Source organism: Pempheris klunzingeri, chromosome 11, assembly GCF_042242105.1.
Source record: "Pempheris klunzingeri isolate RE-2024b chromosome 11, fPemKlu1.hap1, whole genome shotgun sequence".
Taxonomy (NCBI): Eukaryota; Metazoa; Chordata; class Actinopteri; order Acropomatiformes; family Pempheridae; genus Pempheris; species Pempheris klunzingeri.
The window spans coordinates 2086920-2113029 of NC_092022.1; the positions used below are offsets into that span (position 1 = coordinate 2086920).

Genomic DNA, 26110 nt, shown 5'->3' on the forward strand with positions numbered 1-26110 from the left:
AAATTAATTACTTGTTAGGGTTAGGGTTAGGGTTAGGTCATCTTTTATTATTATTATTATTATTATTGAATCTAATCAGTTCATCCTTGAGTCCAAGTGGACATTTGTGCCAGATTTTTTGTGAAAATCTGTCATAATTATTTGATGAATTCTTGCATTGTGGCCAAAAAACTGCTCACAGTGACCTTTGACCTTGGACCACCAAAATCACTTCATCCTCGAGTCCAGGCAGACGTTTGTGGCGTTCAGGGGACAGAGAGAGAAAGTGGGAACACAGATAAGGGGAAGATAAGGTGAAGATAAGGGATGATTTGGGGGAAAGTCGTACATGTGGTGGCGACAGCAGTGACGGGGTCGCTGGGATCCTCGTCGTAGAGGGCGTAGAGGGTGACGGAGTAGTCCGTCGCCGACAGTAACCCTGCCAGCTCCACCACTGACTGGTCTGCACTAAACTTCTCCTACAAACACACACACAGACACAAATTAATTAATTTACCTCAAGATGAAGCACCAAACTTAAATACTACATCATACAGTAAATATGATTCATGTATTAGGATTTTCTGTTCTATGTGTTCGATTAATAATACAGGAGACGTTGTATGTTTTATGATTGTTAAGGTGTTTTAGGATGTGAACACATAAAGACTAGACACATCTATCGTCCTTATACATACAGTATTTAACTAATGAGTGATTAACATTATAAAGGATAACGCTAGTATTTTCAATCCTATTTTTTTGACATATTTTGGATTTGAAATGACTGATGGGTGCAAAAACTGAAAACAAAACAAGCAAGAAGCCTCAGTAGCTGTTATGTAATCATAGCCCCAATCAATGTCCCCTAAAAGTGCTTGATTTTGTCACTGACAGGCTCAGATTGCTCTTCAAAGTGTGTGACAACGTTACAGAAGTGATCCCTACAGGTATAGACCTCTTAAAAGCCACCAGACTCCATTGAAAAAATCAGTAATTTTACACAGTAGCCACTGGTCTACCGCTGTCTTAATTACTTAGCTTGTGTGTTATTGTGTGACTTTTAAAGGGTTAGTTCAGATCCAACACATGATTTGTTTAACACTCAAAAACACAAACAAACTAGCCAAAAGGCAGCAGTAGGCCAAACACTCCCATGTCCCGATGTAGAATTACAGCTTTTGTCAATGGAGTCTGGTGGGTTTGAAGAGCGCGATACAACAGTTGTTTCTGGTCAAGCAAAAAGGATCTTACAGGTCATCCTCTGTGGGAATTCAGCCGTCTTGTACCCAAATATGTAAAAAAAAAAGTGCCCAGCTTTAAAAATACTGGAGTTATCCTTCACATTTAGACCTGATCCTGAACAAAATAATAAGCAAACATGCCATTTTCACCTGCTGATTTGATCTGATTTGAGCAACACGTGCATAAATCATCTCATAGGTGCGTTTCATTCATTCATTCACCTCCTTGGCGTCGTCAGGCTCTCCGTGGGTGAGCGCAGAGTACAGGATCATGTACTGCGTTGCTCCGGGAGCTGCATCCCACGCCACTCGCAGCGTGCTGTAGGAGGAAGGAGTCACCTCCAGGTTGGCCGGCATGGCCAGTGGCACTGGGCGAGGCAGGCAGGCAGGCAGGCAGGCAGGCAGGCAGGCAGAGAGACGTTATAGAAGTGGTTTGTAATATACATTTTACATACATACGTAGAAATTGTCATTATTGGTGATATTTGATTTTGTTTAGTACCACATAGCTAAAGTCAGTGAGTGTATTCAGACAGTTACAAGTGACTTTTGAGTCTGGTGGCTTTGAGGAGAGCGATGAAGCAGCTGTTTCCGGTTTCTACTGCTGTTTTGTCTCACTATCTAAAATCCACCAGACTCAATTGACAGAAACAGCAATTTTACCTCACACACAACAGCTGCAGAACAGCCAGAAGTGGCTTGATCTCTTAGCTTGTTTGGGTTATTGTCTATTACACAAATATTGTGCTGGATCTGAAATAGCCCTTTAAAACACCACAGTGATACAATTAAATAGACAAACTAACTGAATGAGACAGCAATAAGCTAGCAGCTCCTGTGTAAAATTACTGTTTTTGTCAATGGAGTCTGGTAGCTTTGAACCAAGCGATATAACGACTGTTTCTAGTTGAACAAAAAATTATCTTGCAGGTTCATCTCTGTAATGATCCTTTCTGTAACGTTGTCAGATGCTGAGAATAACAAACCAAACCTTTAAGTGGCAAAATAAGCACTTTTGGTGCAATTGCCTCACAGAATTTGGCCATATTACAGCTGCTTTGGTCTTTTCATGAGATTTACTGACAATAAAAAAAGGAATATTACCAGACTGATCCTTTAAATAAAGCATGACGCCAGTCTTACGTGTAGTGACAGTTCCTCTGAGTGCCAGGCCGACGTTGTTTTCGTACACGGGGAAGATGGACACGTGGTACAGTGTCTGAGAGGAGAGGCCTTCCAGCAGCACGGTGGACTCTGAGCCGGCCAACACTACCTACAGACGAGGCGCCGCTTACAGTCAGACATGCACAAAACACCCCTATTTTAACATTATGTACAAAAATATATATATATATATATTTACATATTTTGGAATCGAAATGACTGGTAGGTATAAAAAGTTTTGGATTTGGTCCAGTGGCTATTTGCAGGAGCTACTGCAATGGCTGTAATGTAATCCTTTAGGGCGATTGCCTCTGATCAAAGTATATCCACTAAAACTGCTTGTTTTGTGCATCATGAGAAGAGACAGACCCGTAAAATCCCTTTTGTTAAATCAGAAATAGCTGATGTATTGAGCTATTCAAACCCACCAGACTGCATTGACAAAAACAGTGATTTTACCTCACAGAAAAGTTGCTGCTCTACTGCTGCCTCCATCGATTAGTTTGTTTGTGTTATTCTGTGTATATATATTGTTGTTGGCTATATTGTGTTGGATCCAAACTAAACCATAAAACATAAATATCACACGATAACACAAACAAATTTACAGATCAAGACAGCAGTACACCAGCAACTACTGCCTAAAATTGCTGTTTTTGTCAATGGAGTCTGGTGCCTTTGAAGAAAGTGATATTTATAGTTAAAAAAAAGGATCTTACAGGTTTATTCTATCTTTCTGTCTTTGCAGAATTCTTTCTGTAATGTTGTCAAACACTTACAATAACAATTAGCCTGTCAGTGGCAAAAACAAGCTTTTAGTGGACCTATGTTACAGCAATTGTAGCTTGTTTGCCGCCTGTTTTTGGCAATTCCAAAAAACTTTTGTGCATACTAGTCATTTCAAACCTAAAGTATGTAAGAACTGAGCCTAAATTTAGTAATACTCTAGTCATCCTTTAAAGTGGGGCTGCTGTCCTGACGTCTCAGATCTAATGAGGCAATAATTCACGTGAGCCAAGGCTGCGTTTCTGACCTCCTGTGGACTCTGGCCCTCGGCGCTGTGGTAGACCACTCTGTACTGCTGGACCGGCTTCGCAGGATTTGTCCAGTGAAGCTTCACTTCTCTGGAGCCCAGCTCGGAGAACCGGAGGTCGGTGGGACTGGGGTAGTAGAGCGCTGGGTCCGCCGTGGGCCCGGGCTCCATTCCTGGAGGATTCGGCACATTAGACCACAACGAAATATAAGTTTGATGTGTTGTCGAGAACAGACGGAGAGAGAGATTCGGTTACGTTTTGAGATGCCGCGGTCCTCTATCCTCCCGCACAGGATGTGGACAAGCCGTGCCACCAGTTTGCTGAGCAGAGGGAAGTCGTTCACGTTGTAGACGTTCAGATCCACCGGCTCAGACGCCACCTGTCTCAGCTCGGCCTCATCGGCATTCTTTACACCTGAATAATACAAAGTCACAAAATGGTTCAACCCACTTTGGCACAAAAAAAGGATTTAGATTAGAGGAAAAACGATAAACTATAATCGTTACGCTCCTCTCGAGGTTGAATAAAAGGGACCTGCTCCTCTATTCAGCCTCACCTACAGCGATGATCTCCACGCCGGCGTTCTTCAGCCGGTTTGCAGCAGCTATGGCGTCGTCCTGAGATTTCCCGTCGGTCAACAAAACCAGGAAAAACGGCGCGCCCAACCTCGCACCTGCCTCGGCCCTCATGTTCTCCTCCATGACGTGGAGCAGCGCCTGGCCTGGGATACAGACGCATGACAGACATACACGCATCTACCCTACTGTGTGTGTGTGTTACTGTGTGGGCATATAATGTGTGTGTGTTTACCTGTGAAGGTATTTCCTCCCTTATATCTGAAGTTCCTGACGGCCTCCAGCAGCTGGTCTTTAGTGGTGAAGTTGTTGAGCTGCCACTCAGTGCGGGGGTCTCCACTGTACTGGGTCAGACCTGGAGCAAAAACACATTAATGTTTTAGTATTTTTTTTGTGGGATACACCTTTAGCAAAGGGAAATACATTATACTTTAAAGGACAACTCTAGTTTTTCTAAACCTGGGCTCTATTTTTATGTATTTTGAGGCTGAAAAGTGTTTATTTTTGCCACTGACAGGCTCAGATTGTTATTCTAAGTGTCTGACAGCATTATGGAAAGGATGCCTACAGAGAGAGACCTGGAAGATCCTTTTGGTTTAACCACAAACAGCTGTTATATCGCTTGCTTCAAAGCCACCAGACCAGTCATTTTACACAGGAGCTGCCGGCTCATTGCTGTCACATTCAGTTGGTTTGTTTGCTTTATTGTGTGACTTTTGTGTTTTGAAGGGTTTGTTTGGGTCCAAAACAATATTTGTATAACACACAATAACACAGACTAACCACTCGAGGCAGTAATAGACTCTACGTTGTGCAAGATAAAATTGCTGTTTTTGTCAAAGGAGTCTGGTGTGTTTGAATAGTGCGATAAAACAGCAGTAGAAACTTTTCCTTCTACTCACTGGAGATCATAAATCCTTTTATATAGAAAATAACTAATTGAAATTCACCATTCAGCCTCTGAATGTCTGCGGTTGCTCTGCTCTGGGTGGTTGCTAGGTTTGTAATAGGTGGTTGTTAGGGTGTTCCAGGTGGTTGCTATGGTGTTCCTAAGTGGTCTCTAGGCAGTTGCTAGGATGCTCTCTGCTACTACGGTAACACTAGGGTATTTGGGTGAGTGTCTGTGTGTGTAGCCCACTAATTTTTATGTGTTTAAGTCCCGACAACCAGTTTTAACAGCCAAAGCGGGACATTTTCAACCATTTAACTGAGTTTTAGCAAAGTATTTCATCAGTTTAATACTTAAAGCAAACAATTTTGACCATTTGTTTGATTTAGCTGCAACAAGTGACCCTAATCAAAGCATAATCTATATTTTTTCAAATTAGTCGAGCTAAAATCTCTGACAATATACCAGTTTTAAATACACAGAGCACACTTACCGATCTGGATGTGGTTCGGCCCGATGTGGAAAGGCGTCATCAGGCCCTCCAAGAAGTCTCTGACCCGTCTGAAGTTGGTGCGTCCGATGCTCCAGGAGCCGTCCACCAGCAGCACGATGTCCGCCGCCGCGTCGCTGTCGCACTCAAATGGTTTCCTTGGAGACACACCTTTAAGAAAAATAAAATAAATAAATAAAAGTCTTGAACTGGATCGATGCCAAAGAGAGCTGAAGACGTTCTGGAGGCTCAAACACGTTTTGGGTATCATCATCATCGGATAATCTGCAGTCAAAAATGTGAAAACTATAGAATATTTTTGGTTTATGGTTTGTTGCAGTTTCTTTTCTTATTGTTTCTTCCTGTGTAATATGTAGAAGTCACTTTTTCTTTTTTCTTTTTCAATTTTATACCAAAAAAGGAAAAAACAATCATGTAGTTTTGTTTTGTTACTAAACAGACAAAAAAAAATGAGAAAGCCAAACTGGAAACTCCTTTTTTTTCCAGCGGCAGGAAGAGGAAGTGTGATAAAAAAAAAGACAAATAGATGAAACCAATGAGACACGCTGGAAAAAACAAGCAGCATTTTTCAGGACTGCACTGAATAAACTGTCAAAATTAATTAAGTGGCAATTAAGTATGTCTGTTTTATCTATGTATTATAGACAGAAGGGCCATTCAGTCCCTATTGGCTTTTGTTTTGATTTATTACACGGCTTTATTGATTCTGACGGGTCAATTACGGCTCTTTTAATGCTGTATAACCGACTGTGCAAATTAAATCATCGTTTAAAGCAATAAAATCATTTTTAAAGCAATAAAATCATCTTTTAAAGCAATAAAATCATCGTTAAAGCAATAAAATCATTTTTAAAGCAATAAAATCATCTTTTAAAGGAAGCGACGACGCTTCACTGGCTGCTGCTCGCTGCACATTATTCCTTAAATGTGTCTCTTCTCTGCCTTCCCGCATTCTTTCATTCTTCAGTTCAAAAAGGAAAAAAAGGAAATCAGGAATTTGTTCTTTATTTTTAGATTCTGTTAACTGTTTCTCTGTTTTCTCATTTTTTTCATCGGTTTTTCATTCTTTGATTCTGACACCAAACACCAAGATTTTAAACAAACAACATATTTATGTTTTTAAGAATTTTTAAATTACAAATTCAGTACAGATTATCCAACAATACCCAGAACAAACCCCCTCACTAAGTCAGAGATAAGATAAGATAAGAACAGATAAGATTATATAAGATAAGATAAGAGTGACGCAGATACACTATAAACATAAATACACTATATACAAACCTCCATACAAACCGATAAATAGACACATGGTGAATATGAAAACCAGACATGGGTGTGGATTGATTACGTTGAGATATTTCCATATAAATATGTAAATAAATACAGTTTCACATCGTGGCTTGATCAGTGAATGGTTTCAGATCAGGAAGCAGGCGGCTCTGTGTGGTTAGCTGAGCAAACAGCGGCTGCAGGTATTAAAATGTGAACACTGTGTGCACGTGTTGAGTTTCCATGCTTCTGAGTGTGTGTGTGTGTGTGTGTGTGTGTGTGTGTGTGTGTGTGGATTAGGAGGGAGAGGGAGGACAAATGCGCCCCGCGGGCGATCAGGGCAGCCTGTCATTATCCTTTCCCTCCCTTGTGTAAACACTGTCATCACATGTCAGACCGACACTTACCGCTCTGCAGCCTCTCGTTCACGAGGAGATGCCGAAGGTGTTGGCGCTTCTCTAAGACGACCTGCTCAGCTTCCTGATCACAGGCCGCTGACCTAATCACTACCATCATGCTTTGCTTCGTCAAACCGCCGAAGCGTCTTAGATGCTACCTGTGGCCGGCTGCGTGGGGAAAGGTGTCTTCCGCGGTCTCTCCTCGGCTCCTTTGCCCTGCGTCGTCCCCTGCTCCTCTTTGCTCTCCGCCTTGGAGCGATCCCGCTCTTTTTCCTTCTTCCTCTTCCTCTTGTCTTTGACCGTTTTCTCCTGGGCTTCATCGGGGAGCTGGGTGGGGGTTTCCATCGCTGGCGGCTCTGCAGGAGAGTGAGCACGCGGGTGGGTTAGACGACGGTGAGCCGAAAGTGTTTAGTGACAGGAAATCTGTGTAATAATGTAGTTTAAGTGTTTTAAACATGTACAAACACAAGTTCTTAAAGTAGTTTGTCACAAATTACAGTTTTTTGTGTTTTGTAATTAAATATGTAGCTTAAATACTTTTATCTGAAATACTGCCCATCTCTGTCCGTGGTCCTCATCTCTACACGTCTTTAAGAAAGACCTTTTTCAGCTTATCATTCTTATTTTTTTTATTTTGGTCTCTCTGCCCTCACATGTCTTATTTCCCTATATTATCATTTCCTCATATTACCATTTATTTTCATTGTATTTATATTGTTTTTATTATATTGTATACTTATTGTATTGCAGTTTTGCACGACTGAATAAACTCTGATTTAAACTGATCTTCAGTCTTTGCCTGACAGATCCGGCATCAGTCATTGCTATGAAAACAAAACAAAACAAAAAACAAATGCACCAGGTGAACCTTCCTCGTCCTCCCTCCATCTTGCTCCAGCTTTTTGTTTCCTGTGCTCCACCTACTGTTGCTGGCCCGTCAATTATCGTGTGTGTGTGTGTGTGTGTGTGTGTGTGTGTGTGTGTGTGTGTGTATGTGTTTTTCCTCCTAAATACAGGATGCTGCACTTACTGCCTGAATGGATCGCATGCGTGTGTTTGCGTGCTTCGCTCCCTCCCTATTAAATAGTGTTGTAATGACAGGACATGGAAGATCAGAGCAGAGGGATCAGCACCGGAGATTTCTGCCGTAGGTTATTGTGCGCCATATCAGACAGATTAAACCAGTGGGCGGGTATTTCTGGAGACGGGCTCTGGTCCTGTCTGTGGCTCAAACACTACCTCAGCTTTAGAGACGACATGTAGTATAACTCAAGGGTGAATTGGCACACAACATGGCTGCTCAGCTGAGATATGGTACAAGTAAAAGTTTTAGCCACTGACAGACTCAGGTTGTTATTCTAGACATCTGACAACATTATGGAGAGGATCTCTGCAGAAATAGATCTGTAAGATCCTTTTTGATTTGACCAGAAACAGCCGTTATATATCGTGGCCGTCAAACTCACCAGACTCCATTAACAAAAACAGTAATTTTACCTCACAGAATACAGAAGTGGCAGGTCAACTTCTACCTTGATCAGTTCATTTGTTTGTGTTTTTGTGTGTTAAACAAATATTGTGATGAACCTGAACTAAGCCTTTAAAACCTCCAAAGTCACACAATGACACAAATAAACTAACTTATGGAGACAGCAGTAGGCCAGCGACTCCCATGTAAAATTACTGTTTTTATCAATGGAGTCTGGTGGCTTTGAACTGAGATAACGGCTGTTTCTGGCTAAACAAAAAGAATCTTATAGGATATTATATTATACGTATACGTACTATATTATATTAGTATATATTATGAATAATTGCATGTTTTTGAGCTATGTAACATACAGTTGTTGCCCTGTTCCCTGCTAAAATCATATTTGTCTACCATCTGCCTGAATCCAGGTTACACTCAAAGACATTCAGACTAGATTCATACAACTTCATTAAAAGCTTAAAAACATGCAAAAACTAAAGGTTTTACCCTCATGTTGGACATGTTAACTCCAAGATATGTGTGAGTGTGTGTGGATGTTGTGTTGCTTTCTACTAGCACGTATCACCTGTAGTAGCAGCAGCAGCAGCCGCGGTGGTGGTGGTGGTTGGATCCGGATACAGAACTGTAGGCAGGTCCAGCAGAGCCTCCGTTGCATCGTCCAGGTCTCCAGATCCTGACCCGCCTGGCAGCATCTTCTTCTTCTGCTCCCGGCTACCGCTGCGGATCATTTCCTCCTCACGCAGACCCTCCACTGGAAGACAGAAAGTGCGATTATATTCTAAACATGGGGCCCATTTTATATACTTGGAGGTTTTAAATGACCAGACCTGTAAGATCTTTTTTGTTTCCGTCCACCAGACTCCATTGACAAAAACAGTAATTTTACATGGGAGCTGCAGGTCTACCGCTGTCTTGATCAGCGAGTCTGTGTGTTATTGTGTGACTTTGGTGTTTTAAAGGGTTAGTTTGCATCCAGCACAATAACACCAACAAACTTTCAAGTAGACCAGCCACTCCCGTGTTCTGTGAGGTAAAAGTATTGTTTTTGTAAATGGAGTCTGGTGGCTTTGAAGAGCAGGAACACAAAATAAGGCCTACGTTTAAGAATACTCTTTAAATGCCTAAATGCACAAAATACAGATTTCACTGATCATGTTATCGTTACAACAAGGCCCCTTTTAAACTACTGAACTACTGAGAGGCTGCTAGCAGCTCTGTGAGGCTGTACTGAAGCATAGCGATGCTTTGTGCTAAACTCAAACATGCTCATTATAACAAAACTAACATACTGACAGCAGGTATAACGTTTGGCATGTTCAACAAGTGTGTTTGCATGCTAACATTTGCCAAAAATGAAAAAATCTCACTTTTATACTTAAGATACATTTTTACGCCTTGCTCTCATTTCTGTTACCTCCTATTACATAAACAGATGATTTGAATAGATGTTTGCTTATGTTAAAAACTGGCAATCTCCTGCTTTTTGTGCTAAATTTGTCTATTTCCAGATTGCATATCAGTATCAGGTAGGTTTCAGCTGAGAGAGATAAAAACTGAACACGTTTGAGGGTGAAACAGAGCAGGTTTTACATTTGGCTTTGCTGCCTCGCTGGTCCTTCTGGAAAATCCTTGCCTGGAGTTAAGAGACAGGGTCAACAACAGCAAATTGAGGGTGAAATTTCCAAGGAAGTGGGAATTGCCTTGACACAGTAACAAACTACCACCAGCGCACCTCGAAATGAGCGGTGGGCCCAGAGGGGGTTAAAGCAGATGGCGTAGAAGCATCAGGCAGGAATTCCCAGACTGCCATCATTCCAGCGTGACAGCCGCCGTTACGAATTTCCAAGCCGACACGTATGTCAGACCTGCCTGGACGCGCTCGGCTCGACATAGTAACCTACTATCACCGCCGCTGCTCTGTGCAAGCAACCACAGGCTACATCCACATCCACATATGTACAACCCAAGGAGAGCCCAAAGAGATGTAGCTCTAAGGGTCGAACAATAAAGTGTCAGAAGTGAAAGGGGCTCACAAATCAACAAGAGAGAGAGCCGATGATGGGACTCGCTGTCAGTGCAGCAGGAAATAACAGTGCAGAGCAAACAGTGGGCGTGCAACAGACGACGTTTAAAGGATAGCTCTGGTGTTTTTACATATTTTTAGTTCTAAATGACTGGAAGGTACAAAAATGTTTGGTGTAAGTCCAGCAGATTGCGTCAATCGGCAGCCAAGAACAGGTGGCGAACGGGCTGTAATGGATGTAATGTAAATCCTTTGGATCAATTGTGGTAAATTAGGTCCACTAAGAATGCTCTCTTTGCCACTGACGGGCTCAGATTGTTATTCAAAGTGTCTGAAAACATTACAGTCAGAAAAAGACATGTAAGATTCTTTTTATTTAACCAGAAATAGAAGTTAAATCGCTGCATTCAAAGCCTAAACCAGGCTCCATTGACAAAAACAGTTATTTTGTACGGTAGTTGCTGGTCTACTGCTGTCGTGATCAATGAGTCTGTTTGTGTTATTGGGTGACTTTGGTGTTTCAGATGGTTAGTTTGGATCTACCACAATATCTGTGTAATGCACCATTACATATGCAAACTAACCTATCATGGCAGCAGTAGACGAGCAACTCCTGTGCTCTGTGAGGTAAAAATTTGCTGTTATTGTCTATGGAGTCTGGTGGGGTTGAATAGCATGCTACGACTGGCTGTTTGTGGTTAAACCAAAAGGATCTTCCAGGTCTCTCTCTGCCGGGATCCTTTCCATAATGCTGTCAGACACTTAGAATAACAATCTGAGCCTGTCAGAGGCAAAAACAAGCACTTTTGGATGGACGCATTGTGACCAGGATTACATTACAGCCTGTTTGGCGCCTGTTCTGCTGGCTGAGGATGTCTACTGAACAAATTCAACAAGTTTTTTATACCTACCAGTCTTTTCTAACCCAAAATATGTAAAAACCAGTTATCCTTTATCCTTGCACTACTTCTGTTACGGACACTTTGTATCTGCACCTTTTCTGTCTCTGTCTCTTTCCCTGGTGTGGGATAAATAAAGTCTCTCTTATCCTTCAAACTCAACCGTAACACAAGCCCCACAGTGTGGGTAGAAAGCCATCGCTGCCTGTGTCATTTGGCTGCCTTTATGAGCCACAGAAGAAGTGTTGGTGGGCAGATTTACAACCCAGGAACGCACTTGGCTCATGTAAGTACACACAGTAACTTCAAACACGACCCACCTCCAGTCTGCAATCCGGCTCGAGTAGTATTTATACCCACCCACTCCGTGTGCTCGTACATCTGCTTGTTTAGATGAGGTGGAGACGTGGAGGAACCTCCGCACACTCCGACTAAGGCAAAGAATGCCAAAAATTCCCCGCTTGCTATAATATGACTTTGCCAAAGTAATCTCACAGCAAGTGAGTCAACATTGACGCCAATAGCTTCTTTCTTTTTACCTCTAGTCAGTGTTGCACATCGCATCGCACCCCTGGGGTTTTTACGAGCCTCGTTCAACCCCTAAAAAGGCCTGTAGCGTGTTTTTGTGAAAGCCAGTCAGTCAGAATTAAGATTTATGAATCGCAGATCCTATAAATCCTATACTGTCTTTAACAAGGCGGTGCGTATAGATATCAGACGGTCTCGCTCCCTCTCGCTCCAACACAAACATGAAGAAACCAATCTCACACCTCCTTATCATTCCACACCCTTCGTCTGTTTTTTTTTTCCAGCTTCATACTTTTTACTGCAGCTTCAGTAAAGAGAAATAAAATAAATCTGCCTGTTTTTCATCTGTAGACTTTTGCAGAATGTTATATTCATATATTCATGTCTTAAAACTGACAAATCTATATATAATTTTTTCAATGAATGATGTGAGAAGCTATTTCAAGTACTGGCAAGTACCCTGCAAATCCCTTAATCACCCTTAATTTACTGTAGGACCTCAAGGGAAAGTCATTATAAATACAGTGTGATCGGATTTCTGCCTCCCTCCGTCCTCTGTTTCCTACTTTCTGGTGTTTCTTACTGGTGAAGCGTCGCTTTGCCAGAAGCTTCTCTGTGGTCCCGTTGAGCACGAGCACCTGGAGGGCGTATTCCTGACTGGAGTCCAGTCCTGCCACCGTCGCCCGGCCCCGCGTGGTGGTCAGCATCAGCTCTGGCTGCGGCACCTCTGGAAAAGAGAAACGCTGCACCGTTATCCACCACACACTACTTTCTCAAATGCTTTTTTTCTGCAAAAACTGGTACTTGAAACTTCAAAACTTTCAGATTTCCACAAGAAATATAATCTCTGATGAGCCATCGCTAAGAGTTTGTAAACTTTGCTTTCACTTTTAAAGATATCAGACATTCTTGCACCGAGGACAATTAAACTCAAACGTATTTTCTACTGGTTTGAGTTAGTTTCCCACATTTCCTTCATAAGTCAGCGATCATCCCTCCAATATTTAGCTGACAGGTGCTCCACGTTACAAGAGGCTCCTTCCTCCAATATTAAAAAAAAAGATCGTATCATCAGCAAAATATATCAGCAATATAAATGTATGATGTAACTCTGCAGTAACTCTGACTCTCATTTCTTGTGTTGAAAAAAAAAAGTGTGTTTATTAAAACCCTACTGCATGATGTGCTTCTGCATAAGATTTTTCCCAAATGTGGAGCAATAAACAAGCAATCAGAAATGTTTCAGCACCATGCTGCAGAAATGCTGTATGTCTAAGTGTCTGTTACAGTCTCTGCCACATTATGCACATTATTTCCATGTTTGTCTGATAGATTGAACAAAATCCTGAGAAATCAGAGCAGAGAAATGTGGAGCGTGTCCTTCTTATTCATGCAGGTAAACCCAAAGAGAAAATGAGCCTCGGATGGAAACTATGTTGACATTCCCCCCTGAAGCCGAATGTCAGCAGCTCGTTGTGTAATCCCTCTTTCTTTCCATCTCAACATCTTTTTCTTTGCATCCTCTTCTGTCCTTCAAATCGCAGATGCATGTTGCAACTGTGCACCCTCCTCCCCCCTTTAATCTCATCTAACGCCACCTTTTCATCCCTCTTGCCGCCTTCCCCGCCCCTCTCAGAGTCCCAGAGTCAGACCCCCACACCTCAGGTCTCATATTGGACTGAATTCCTCCCCCCACCCTCCTCCTCCTCCTCTGTCTGTCTGTTAAACATGCCTGGGCCGAGCTGCACGGAGAGGAATGGGTGAGATAAGAGGGTGACAGGGAGAAAACAATGTCGAGGAAGAAGTCAGAAGAATCACAGACGTGAGGGAGGAGGAGGAGGAGAGGAAGAGGAGCTGCTCTTATCCAAACCATCACCTGTGAAGCTAAAGCGCCGACACGTTCTTGGCAGTCTGGATTACAGTGGCATGATCGGCACTCTGACAGCACATTTATAAGATGTTTCAGAGTCTTTTAGACTGAGATTTTAGGCTGATAATGATTGAAAACATTGTGATCAGACTGAGATTGGATTTTTGTATATTCATTTTAGGATACACTTCTGTAAAGTGAAGCAGTTGGGTAGTTTTAACTAAACAAACATCTGTAAAATGCTAAAATGTCCCGGTTTCTGCACCATTAACAATCCCATATTATGCAAAATACACTATTTAACGTCTTCTCAACATAACTATGTGTCTTAGTTCTGCCTAAAGACCGTCAGACTGTGAGAATAGACCATCCTCTCCCCTTTTCCTTCAGTAAATGTGTGTGAAAACCCATCGTTTAGATTTGCCTCCCATTATGATGTCACAACGGGATCTGCTGATCACGTGACCTCAGCAGGGTCGACTTGTCTCCAGCTCCTGGTAACACAAAGATGTCGAAGGCGACAACACTAAACACTAAAATAAGCAGAATATGGGGCCTTTAAAATAATAATCATACTTGTTTCCAGCGCCTACAGGGTGTAGGCGTTTATCATGTTCTGTCAAACTATCACCTTGACCCAATATAACAACGTAAAACAAAGCACCAAGCGCCTGAATTCAACACTGATTGGTCTGTATGTGTGTCAGTCTTGCGGCTTGCGGCTCTTTCTGACAGACCCGTCAGGATGCTAACGGTTAGCGATCATACTGAAGAGGAAGTTGGTCTTTTCTAATGAGCTCAGAGAGGCTAAACTCTCTCGTTTGTAAAGTATCTGGCAATGAAAATGCTGCGTTCATGGTGTCTAAGGTGCCCTCGGCAGGTGTGCGAAGAGCTGAAATGATAATAAAAAGTGCGTACATGTGTGTGTGTGCATGAATACACGACACACTTCAGGGTTCAGGTTTCGGGGGTTTGAAAATATCATCACCATAAACAAAACCGGATAAAGATTTCTCAGAGATTTCAGCCCCGGTTTGTCCAGAACACGAAAGGTTGTCGTGCCTTCTGAAGGGAAATAAATCGTAAAGCTTTTTATCTGATGTTGCAGAGCACTTTGTTTTTCCTTTTCTTACGTTTTCTTTTCTTTTCTAGCAGCTAAGCTGCTCCTGCCTGCGATGGCATCCATGGATCCAAAACCACAAAACCAGAGGATCCAAGGAACGAAATCACTCCCCCGCTCACTTCTCTCATCTCTTTTTTATAGACACTCACTGCAGCACAGGCATAGTACAGTATAGTATAGTAAACATTATGTATAAACTATCATCTGAGTGCTGTCATGAAACATCAGAAACTTTTCTGCAGGGATTTGCAGATCAGATCAGTTTATCTGACCTCTAAATATATCAAACTTTCATGTTTTCCAGTGTTTTTGTTTTGGATCTGTGCATATAAATGAATTTATGCTTCATTTTCCTTCAAAAGTTGTGGATAAATACATAAAATGTTTTACTTTACTTACTGTAATAATTGTATCGATGCTAATTCTTTTATGGCAGATGCAATTTGCAGGCAGGCGCGTGTTGAAAAGAAGATATATTGAGTTTAATGTACTCTGCCTTTTATATTTGTGTCTGACTTATTATTTCAACCTAAACCATCAAACCAAGTAGTTTTGGTGCCTAAACCTAACCAACCTACATCTGAAAACTGATAATAATAATAATAATAAAAGAGCTGAGATATATAAGTAAACAAATAAACTAATGTTACTCCGCTGAGTTGTTCTTATTTGCACCCTGATGCAAATAGACATTTTTATTTAATGCATAATTATGCTTTTCAGAAGATTCATGTCACCACAGACTGTGGTGCAGGGTTTGTCCTCGCAGTGGAAACCTGCACTTCACTGCGTGTACTAACCTTGTTTTTCCTTCAAATGTTGTGATAACTATCATATTGTGGACGTACTGTGAGTTTTTGGTATCGTTACATCCCCAATAACGCCTGTAATTTCAGCTAAATGACAATGTTTTCCACAGTTTAACACAGCCAGGGGGAAGTCTCACCGGAGATGGGTCTCACTCGGACCTTGTAGCCCTGAACGGGTCCATCGGCCTCCTTCCATTTCATCTGCAGTCTGTCCTCGGACAGGACCGTCAGCTTCAGGCGACCTTGGAAGAAAGGGACATAAAAACGTCAGGTTTTAAAATGCATGTGTGTGCATGTTATTGTCTGGCCAAGGCTTTGCAAAGATCAAAGAAAACAGGCCGTGAAACTTTCCTCATCCCTCCCCGCTCTCTCTCTCAAACGGCCTCGCTTCCTTCTCCCTAAATCAAATCCGTCTCTTGTCTCGACATCATCTACATAATTTCCAGCAGGGGTTTCCCAACAAGCAGCGCCTTTCATGTTCCTGTCTTCCCACCCTCCGTCCATCCCTCTCCCAGCTGCCTCTGCATCCATCAAAGCACGCCCTGTCCTCTCGTCTGGTGGAGAAACAGGAACAGGACGCTCGTCGGGGACCGAGGGGTCGAAGGTCGTGTCAGAGGAGCGTCACAGAGTTACAGTGTGTCGGGGGTTTGTATGTACGATGTAGAGGGATAATAGACGGAGAGGAAGATGAGGCCGGGGAGGGGAAAACGGAAGCAAAGAAGACAGAGGAGCGTAGATATGAACAGCATGAATCATGGACGCATGACCCTCAGCGCTCAACAGATCCTTTTCTGACGAGCATGTATGTGCATGTGTGTGTGTGTGTTTGGGCCCCTGGAGGGTCCTCATCTTCTTGGGTGCTTGGCACATGATCAGATGGGGTCCGATGGGGATTAAGAGAGACCGAGGTCAAGGTCCAACAGACCCACTTACCAAAACAACCTTCCCCAGATATGCGGACGAGCACAGTCGCTGTGTTGTGCTCCCTGACAACAGCGGCCGGTTGTGGTCGTCGTTTTTTTAGCCCGGCGCTGAAATAATACACTTGATTGTTTCTTTTATGAAAAGTAGCATAAAGTAACCATGAAATGAATATAGCAATTGCAAAAATTAAAAAGTGCTACAGTGTGATGTGTTGCTCATAAACCCACGGTGGGAAATATGTTTTAAAATTAGCATAATGATTAAAACTGTATTATTAATCAAAGAAAAACAAGATTTTCATGATAAGTAAGTCATATTTGAGCTGACTAGTGCCGCCTGTGTATCAGCATGAGTAATCAAATGAACTCCTACATTTCATTATATATATATTGTGCTTTGGGGCTCCGAACAAACTCTCTTAACTGCACGCACTTGTCTTAAATTGCTCCTTTCAGCCCGACGAACGACAGTCGATCAGGAGGATCGTGAGATTTGATCACGAGCGTAAATGACGCTAGCGCTGCCATACGACTCCGACTGTCTCCGCTCCATTTGTGGGGGAGTTTCAATACCAAGAAAACGTTATGAAAGAGTTTAAAAAAAAAAAACACTGCAAAGCTTCAAATCCAGCAGACAAACAAATAAAAAACATTAATAGTAGAGTAAATGGTAGAAGAATAGTAAATAAACTATCAGGGTGAAAACCAGTTAAACACACATATTTGTATGACGTGTTTTGACATATTTTTGGTGTTATTGGACAAAAAAATCCCCAATAACTTGTAATTCAGGTGATCTGAGAGAAAACTAGACGGCAGGCTTAGGCTTATCACTGCTCGAGCGTTCCTATTGGCTGCTCTACAGACGCCCCTTCAGATGTGGCTGAAAGTCTGATTCAGGGGATTAAAATCCTGCAGAGGGAGTTTTCTGATCCAGCACTGGAGCATCTGCCTCCACTGCAGAGCGACCGAAACAAATGCAGACTCATCAGACAGTCTAACAGAGCGGCGACGCTAAAACACGAGTCAACATCATGCAAACTTCATTATCCTGTAACATCTAAGTGTGTTTGTTTGTTAGGTTGTTTACGCTATGATATAGCATGACTGAGGCTGTGTGTGTGTGTGTGTGTGTGTTAGCAGAGATCAAGTGGCTATAAAAAGTCTCTCTACCTTGGCTGTGGACGCCTGAGGACAGAAGCAGCAGCAGCAGCAGGACCCTGAGCAGGAAACTCAGCATTGGCCAGGAGGAGGATGAGGATGAAGATGATGAAGATGAAGATGAAGCAGCGAGGTGAGGAGACATGAGTGGAGCCTGGAAAACATAAAATGGAGTCAAATAATTGGCATCAAAAGCTGAAATACAGAATAAAAAAAGAAACCAGCACATAAAGCTAAAACAAGGTGAGCAAAATAATAATAATATTAATTTATTCATTGCACATGTCACAGGTACAAGATCTAACCAGAAGTGCACAAGCGGTAGCTATATACAAAACAGATATTACAGATATTAAATGATATGTGTATAATAAGAATAATGAATAATATACAGTCTGTACAATAATAATAATAATAAAATCAAGTTTATGTAATTTTTAAAGCAAAGAAAAAAGGAAAAACAAAAAAAAATGACTCCCACTTTCTAGATTTGCTGCTTTTCTTTCTTTTCCATCACAGCAAACTTTTGTTTCAGCCAAACGAGGAATCTAAACATTCAATATTCACACAATATTCATGTTTTATGAACCAAACGACCAATCCAGGAAATAATGAAAAATGAAAACAATAAAATATTCCGATATTGTGCAAATGTCCCACAAAGACACGCTGGATTCTGCTGCACCACCACAACAGACACCTTTTCCCACGGGAACTGTTTTATGGCGGACTGAGACGACAGGTGCTTCGTCCCCATTACAGACAGCTAATGACACACACAGGGCTGTAATATTAACAAACACGCAGCACTTTAAGAGGCCGTAAAAACCAGCACGCCTCCGTCTGAGAGGGAAACACTGAACGGCACACAGGGTGCTCACTGAACACCTCTCTGGATCCTCTGACACTCTGATGCTTATGCTCCAATAAATAAAGATTATTTGCCAGCGTGAGATTATATCGAGTGCAGCAGCTGTTTAGAGACACAGCAGCTTTTGTTTCCACTGCACACATCAGGTCTGGGAAATCATTTGCTGTCACGGGGTCATGAATCAAAACGTTAAATGACTGCAGCTCATTTTTATCATCATCATCAACATCCATATTATTATTGTTATTATTTTAAAGGCCTGATTCCAACAAAATCAAGCTAAAGTGTGCATGTGTGATTTTAAAATTCACTGGAAAATTACCACAAATGGTGTGGGAAGAAAAGAACAGAAAAGAAAAAAAACTGACATTTGTTCCTTGTGAATGAGAACATTGTGGAGTAAAACGCAGGCCGGACGAACAGTAACAGTCTGAGAAAAGACTTCAGAGCAAATTCAACTGTCCAGGGTTAAAAACCAGCCAGAGACCTCGAGCTAATTCCCCACTGTGTTTAACTAAGATGTATCCCGGCACGTCTGCCATCGCTGTAAACACAGACAGGATCAATTATCCACATTTTCCGGGAATGCAGGATACTGAAGCACTTTTGGAAGGAGGTTAATGGACTTTTCTCCTGTTTGGTGCAGAACTGGACGGGACACTGGACCCCAAATCTGTGAAGAGGATCTGCATCATTTCAATTTCAAGAAATGTTTGTTCAAACAAACACGACAGGAAAAGTTCAATTACACTTAAAAAAAAAAAAAAAAGAGGCCGACCTTTGACCTCTTTTCCAGTCCAATTAGAGGAGCCACGATATAAACATATAAAAAAGATATATATTATATTATATGTGCTCTGACCATAGTGGAAATGTATTTATTTAGCCTTTTTTAGATTATTTTTATTTCTTTTTTTCTTTAATTTTTTAATTTCATGTTGGTTGTTGTTGCTGTCCCACTTCTGTTTGAGTTTGTTAATTGTTAAAAAGAAATAATAATCAATATAATAAATATAATAATAATAATAATTTAAAAAAAAATCTGTTTTACTGCATCAGTTTGGATAAATATTGAATGAAGCCGCCATCTTGGTTTTGGAACCAGAAGTGATCTCTGCCTCTGATTGGCTAAGCTCCAGCATGAACCGCCTCTGATTGGCTAGTCATAAGGAAGTCCCGCCCTAAAGCCTATTTTCCTCTAAATGGGACCATCACTTACTAAATGAACATCCTGCTGTGTTGAAGAAGATTTGAAACTAGCAACTAGCGGGAAACTGTTTACTGATTCATTTTCACATTGACTTCCATCCAATCAGGAGCCAGCGGAGTCGCCCCCTGCTGGACGTTAGAGAGAATGCAGGTTTTAGGCTTTTTATATGTTACTTATCAATATTTCAATACCGTCTTTTATTCCTGTATCGCAGACAGTTGCTATGGACGCACGTTTAAGATAAAATAAGATACGATATTCGTTTATTAGCCCTACAAAGGGGAAACTTACAACAAATTTTAAATCAATAAAATGATTTTTAAGTCCGTAACTTTGGGTCAAATTGATTTCTTACTTTATTTGTAGTGGCGATTTGAGCTTACTTATATATTCATTAGTCTTTTTTATCTTACTTATTTAGCATTTTTCACTTTTAAAACCAGATACGCTGAACAGTTGTTGAATATTTTGTCTCATATTCTGTATTGTAAATATCTGTATTTTACATTTTTATGTCTTATATCCATATTTCTTCATTACTAATCGGTGCACCAGGCCTGTAATGTGAAAACGTACTTGGCAGTAAACCTGGTTTTAGGTCTGTGTGTGTGTTGTGCCCTGCAGCCCCTTGGCTGGGAGGAGCTGAGGTATTAGACCACCTGGGAACACCTGGCCAGTGTTTCCATGTTAACTGCCCAGATGCCAGCTAGCGTGTCGGCCTCTTCGCCCACTCATTAAAAACAATCATCAAAATACAGCCAGAATTAAAAGACGTCTGTCAAAATAAGATGCAGAAACACTTATTCATGCATTTATTTTTTTCCCCAAGCAAGGTGAAGCAGCTTGTAGCTTCTCCCCTCCTGTGGAACAAGCTTCCTGAACACCTGAGCTCTGCTGAAACCGCCAGCGCACTTAAACCAGGCCTGAAAGCATAGTAATAACAGAGCTGCATAACTTTCTCTTAATTTAACCACTTGCATTTTAATGCATCTTCTCTTAAGCTTGAACTAAATATATTTTCTTTATGCTTTTATCTTCTCTCTTCACATGAAATTTAATGTCTGTGTCTTGTTTTTATTGTGTTTTATGTCCTTGTGAAGCACTTTGAATTGTCTTGTGTCTGAAAGGTGCTTTATAAATAAAATTACCTTTGCCTAACCGAGCTGCTTGCTTTTATACACGTACATATATATATATATATATCTTATTTATCAACACACCCTCACACACAACTAATGTATCATTCACCTTTAACTCACATTTTACTTTAATAAGAGTCATTTCCAGTGAATCCCACTGATTTAAAGTAACGTCAGTGAGGTCAGTCCAGCCACAACTGGAGGACATGAAGCAGCGACACGTGTCTGAACATGCACGCAGGCCAGCGGTACGACAGGAGGCGCTGATCTGGTTATGGCTCTAGATTATCATGAGATATATCCTGTAACTCTGAGTAAACCCAGACTAAACCTGGAGAGGCAGCGTTCAGCATTTGTGCACCACAAATCTGCAAAAAAAACTGCAGCTCAAATAAATGATTCATCTTTTCAACTGTAACTTTAACTCCTGTAATATCAAACCTGTGTTTTTCCTATTCCAGCTTTTTATTCTCTGTTGTCTCGGCTGCTTTGTCGTGTTTATTAAATATCCTTTCATAGCGTGTTTCTATTGCGCTTTGTCACAATGCTGTCTAATGTTTTTTTACGTGAAGCACTTTGAATTGCCTCGTTGTTGAAATATGCTTGCCTTGTCTTGCCTAAAATGTTGAGGTTTGGCAGAGTAATAGTCTAAAAATGTTCAAACGTCCCAGACAGAGGGACAGCTGTCTCATATGAACACACATCCAAACATCCTCGTCGTCCTCGTTATTATAATCTATGATCCTCAGTTGCTGTCGGTGACCAATAAACCATCCTGACCATTCAGATAAAACATTTTATATGAGTTTCTCTCAGCTGCTGCAGCTCTGACTGACTTCATCGATGCACACAGCTTCACTTATTTGCATTAATTCACATTTCCGTGCCTCCATTTAGGATTTACCTCAAGACTAGACAGGAGAGAAACTTCCAGCCCGCCCGGAGGCTTCCCAGACCACCCGACATGCAGCCGTCATGTGTGTGACGTGACCGCGCTGCCACTTTTGTACGTTTTCTTGTGTTTCACAGGCGCCTGCTTGCCTGTCTGAGTTTAAACTTTTAAAGTCGTGTGTCATCTGCCTGCCTGCCTGCCTGTCAGGCACGGAGGAAGAGATGGGTATTGTTTGTTCTAGAGGATCTACCTGCCCAGAGGCCTCAGCTTTACTTATCCCCCCCGGCATGCAGTAAAGGTACAACCATCTAGAAAGGCCCTCTGGGAGTCTATCACCTCTTAAATTTATTAGCTTCTTTAATGCGACGACCTGCCACCTCTTCTGTAATCCTGCTAAAATGCTCTGAAAACATAACCTCCATAAAAATCAGCACTTTAATCTTGGAGTTTTTGACTGAACCTGCAGGAGTGCGTGAACTAAACGTCCAATCCACTGTCCACTTTAGTGATCAATGCATCATGTCAGCCTTCCTGAGAATCCATCAGATCCTCTCTTTCCCTCCATGCAAAGAAAAAACAACCACATTGCGCTTTGATTTCTAACGTTCATGCATTTCTGTCTCTGAAATTACAACATCCAACGCGAGAAGATGTTCTATCAACCATCTACTGCTGATGGTCTGAACTCCTGCTCAGCAGCGACAAAAAATAAGGTGGCTGTCACGTGACTTCACTGCCCCTGGAGTGACCTCACCTGGAAAAAATGACTCCACCATAAAGTTACCTGAACTCCAGTGAACCCACCCAGGTGGCTCACGGATGGAAGGATGAAATAAAGATGAGCAGCACCGGAGAATCTGACTGTGTATCAATAATGTCACGTGGATATAGTTGGGTTTATATGGATTGGCAGTGATTGGCATTTTTATTTCCATGTGGAAAGTTTAGCTGAACACTTACCGAGCATGACAGAGATGTTTAGCACGCACTCACCGCCAAAGTTAAAGTGTTATTTAATATCTGCGCACAGTAGATAATAATAATAATAATAATAATCCGATAAACTTTTAAAGTTTTAATTAATAATCAATAAAATACTGAGTTATTTCTATATTTCGATATATTCTCCTCAGGTAGAGTGTTTAACAGCGGTTTCCAACAAAGGAGGGCTTTGGAGATTTGACCCATTTCCGTGGTTTACCTGAGAAGAGAGGAACACAAGCTGTGCCTGACCACAGCCTGCAGCCAGGTGAGCTCTTACCTGGCTGTTCGGTGCGTCCTCGTTATTCCTCCACGGAGCCTCGGCGCAGAGATTCTCCCTCCAGAGGTGGGATGCCAACGACGAGTTCCGCCAAAGTGTGAAGCCAGCTCCCCACATCGGGCTGTTTCTGAGCTCCAGCGGCTGAAACCCGAGACGCGAGGCTGCAGCCTGGGCGTGGTGCTCCGGTCGGAGGCTATAAAACCCTCCGCCACTGCGAACAAGAACCAGTGCACCCACCGCCTCTGACGGGGGCTCTACCGGCAGGAGAGCATCACCTGGACGCAGCTGCCTTCACGGACAGAGGTGCCTGGAGAGCTGGGCGTCATCTTACACAAGAACAGTGCACTATTATATTATATTATTATGTATAAAACACTTCAAAACATGCTGTATAAACTGTTTACATCCATATCCGGTCATATCCATGTAAGAAATGGCACTCTGTCCTCTTTTGTCATAGTTTTTACATGTATACTTTCATATATACTCGTATATTCACATTGTACATAGAGGTTACATGTTTGTGCTCGAGTTTAAAGTGTGTGTGTTCATGAGAGCAAATGGAAAAAGTGGAATTCCTTGTGTGTGTGTTCACATACTTGGTGAATAAGGCTTAAAGCAGCCTCTAATCCTGGGAGTGTGTATTTCACCCTAAAATGGGAGAATTATTTGCACATTTTCACTCAACTTCTGCTGTTTGACTTCAAAGAGGTGCAGATTTTGTGCTAAATACTGTTGAAGCCTGTTTTACTGGCTGCTGTTACTAGTTATGGTTAAAGTTTTATTATTATTATTATTATTGTTTTGTTTTGAAGAGCTGGACTGAGGCGACGAACATCAGTGGCTCAAAACCTGTTCCAGAAAAACTCCCTCACTTTATTATTATATTTAATTCTATATTTAATTTAATATATCTAATTTATTATATATATACAGATATATATTTGTCTTACTACCACTTTATAAGCTGTTTATCCATCATAATATATATTTATCTAATGCAAACCTGTCATACAATCTGTCCTCATAATGTTTATAATACTATTTACTACATTATTGAATTATAAAGAGCAGAATGGAAGAACGGTAACAATATTCTAGCTGATATATTTTGAATATTTATTCAATATCCCCCGAATTTGATACAGAAATTGATGCAAAACAACACGATCCATGTAATTGTTAACAACGTGATTATATAAAACCATTAAATAAATGTTAAAGTGAATCTAAATCTAAAAAAAATAAAACATTTAGATTTTTTTTTAACATAATCATACGACACAACTACACAAACCGTGTTGTTTTACGTGACACATATTGTCGACGAATGTGAGGAAAATGAGCTAAATATTCAAAATATTTCAGCCAGAACAATGTGAACAGATTTTTAAATAGTGCGCCACATAATATACAACCTGTTAGCATCGCCCAGCAGGCTGCCACCGTATTATTTTACTTTAAACTGTACTTTACATTATACTAACTACATTATATCCCTTTATTTAAGCTACTTTTGTTCCACTTCAGTGATTTTTCTTCATACATACTTTACTGTAACTATTGTGAACATGAAGAAAAACTTGTCACTTAATTATGGCGCAGGACTTAAACTACACTATAATCTGTGACAGTGAGCACCGCTTTATTTCAGTCACCTTTGTTTCCATGACGACCGTGTGTGTGTGTGTGTGTGTGTTGTGCTGAACAACACACAGTCGTCGGCGTACAGGATGAGTCGCAGATTAGATCAGAGGCAGCGCTGTGCTTCGGTAAATCACGATACAAGCAAATTAACTTGATTTCTACAATAATAACACGTCGGCATGGCAGCTTAACTTGTGGGATCCAATGGACGGCAATTAAATCTACACCGATGAGGAAAAACAACACAGATATGTCATTTTAAAGTGTGCTTCACATGTTATTCATCACAGGCTCACTCAGAAATGATAAAACCTTTATTTGCTTCACTTTTTAATTCACAAGAACGCTGCATTTAGCAGAAAATCAGGACAAAAACACTCAAAAACCTCTTAAATGGCTTTCAACTCAAGTACTTCAGCTACATAATAGCTTATTCAATCACGATTAGCTTTGAATGTAGCTCTTTAAATTAGTCTTCTTGACTGCCGTGACGGTAACAAGGCACACCGAGGTGAAGTCATTGAGCGGTTTTCTTTTTTAAATAATGACTGTGATGGTTGGAGGCCATTTTGATTCAGTCAATAATAACCTGCAACCCTGCTGCTCATTGATTGATTGAAATTGATGTTTTCATTTGACATTCTGCTCACATGTGAAGTAGCTTTGATTAAAAATTACCACGCTGCCAAATGTCCCAAGATTAAAGACGAACCATAAAATCACATTCAGAGGGTGAAGTTTGCCAAATTCAAACTAAGAGCCTCTTCGGGTATGGGACTGTGGTTGGATAAAAACACGCAACGTGAAGAAGTCACTTTTAGGTTTACGAAAACTGCGATGTGATGGACATTTATTGATAATAGTTGTTATTTCTGAGCCCTACAGACCTCACTGATCTATAAAATATGCTGCTAGCTTTGATAACTCAGACCACAAAGAAGAACATCTGCAAAAACAGGAATCTGAGATTACAGATTAACCTCATTTTTAGACAAAATAACTTAATAAATTTGTCCCTTTTTTGGGGGAATCAGGCTACATACTTACTGAAGAAGAAGAAATAAAGTTATCTTAAGCTATGATAACACTGTTCCCACTTCGCAGCACTGGGATAATAATAAACACTTTAAATTCTAGCTGGTTTTTCTTTTAAAATTTCACACATGTATTATTGGTTTTACTATCACTGTTATTGT

General features: G+C 41.2%; 1 protein-coding gene across 1 annotated transcript in view; it reads right to left on the reverse strand.

The window, feature by feature from the left end:
* Window positions 1–26110, reverse strand: part of LOC139209231 (collagen alpha-1(XX) chain-like) — a 51492-nt gene that overhangs the window by 18583 nt on the left and 6799 nt on the right. Inside the window, exons 11-24 of the mRNA XM_070838867.1 lie at window positions 23268–23556; window positions 17907–18048; window positions 15948–16052; window positions 12592–12735; window positions 9124–9309; window positions 7225–7422; window positions 5379–5546; window positions 4232–4351; window positions 3978–4142; window positions 3677–3835; window positions 3421–3593; window positions 2367–2496; window positions 1446–1591; window positions 329–458 (exon numbers count right to left, since the gene is read on the reverse strand). Coding sequence (XP_070694968.1) covers window positions 329–458; window positions 1446–1591; window positions 2367–2496; window positions 3421–3593; window positions 3677–3835; window positions 3978–4142; window positions 4232–4351; window positions 5379–5546; window positions 7225–7422; window positions 9124–9309; window positions 12592–12735; window positions 15948–16052; window positions 17907–18048; window positions 23268–23556 — 2255 coding nt within the window. The remainder of the gene's footprint in view (window positions 1–328; window positions 459–1445; window positions 1592–2366; window positions 2497–3420; window positions 3594–3676; window positions 3836–3977; window positions 4143–4231; window positions 4352–5378; window positions 5547–7224; window positions 7423–9123; window positions 9310–12591; window positions 12736–15947; window positions 16053–17906; window positions 18049–23267; window positions 23557–26110) is intronic.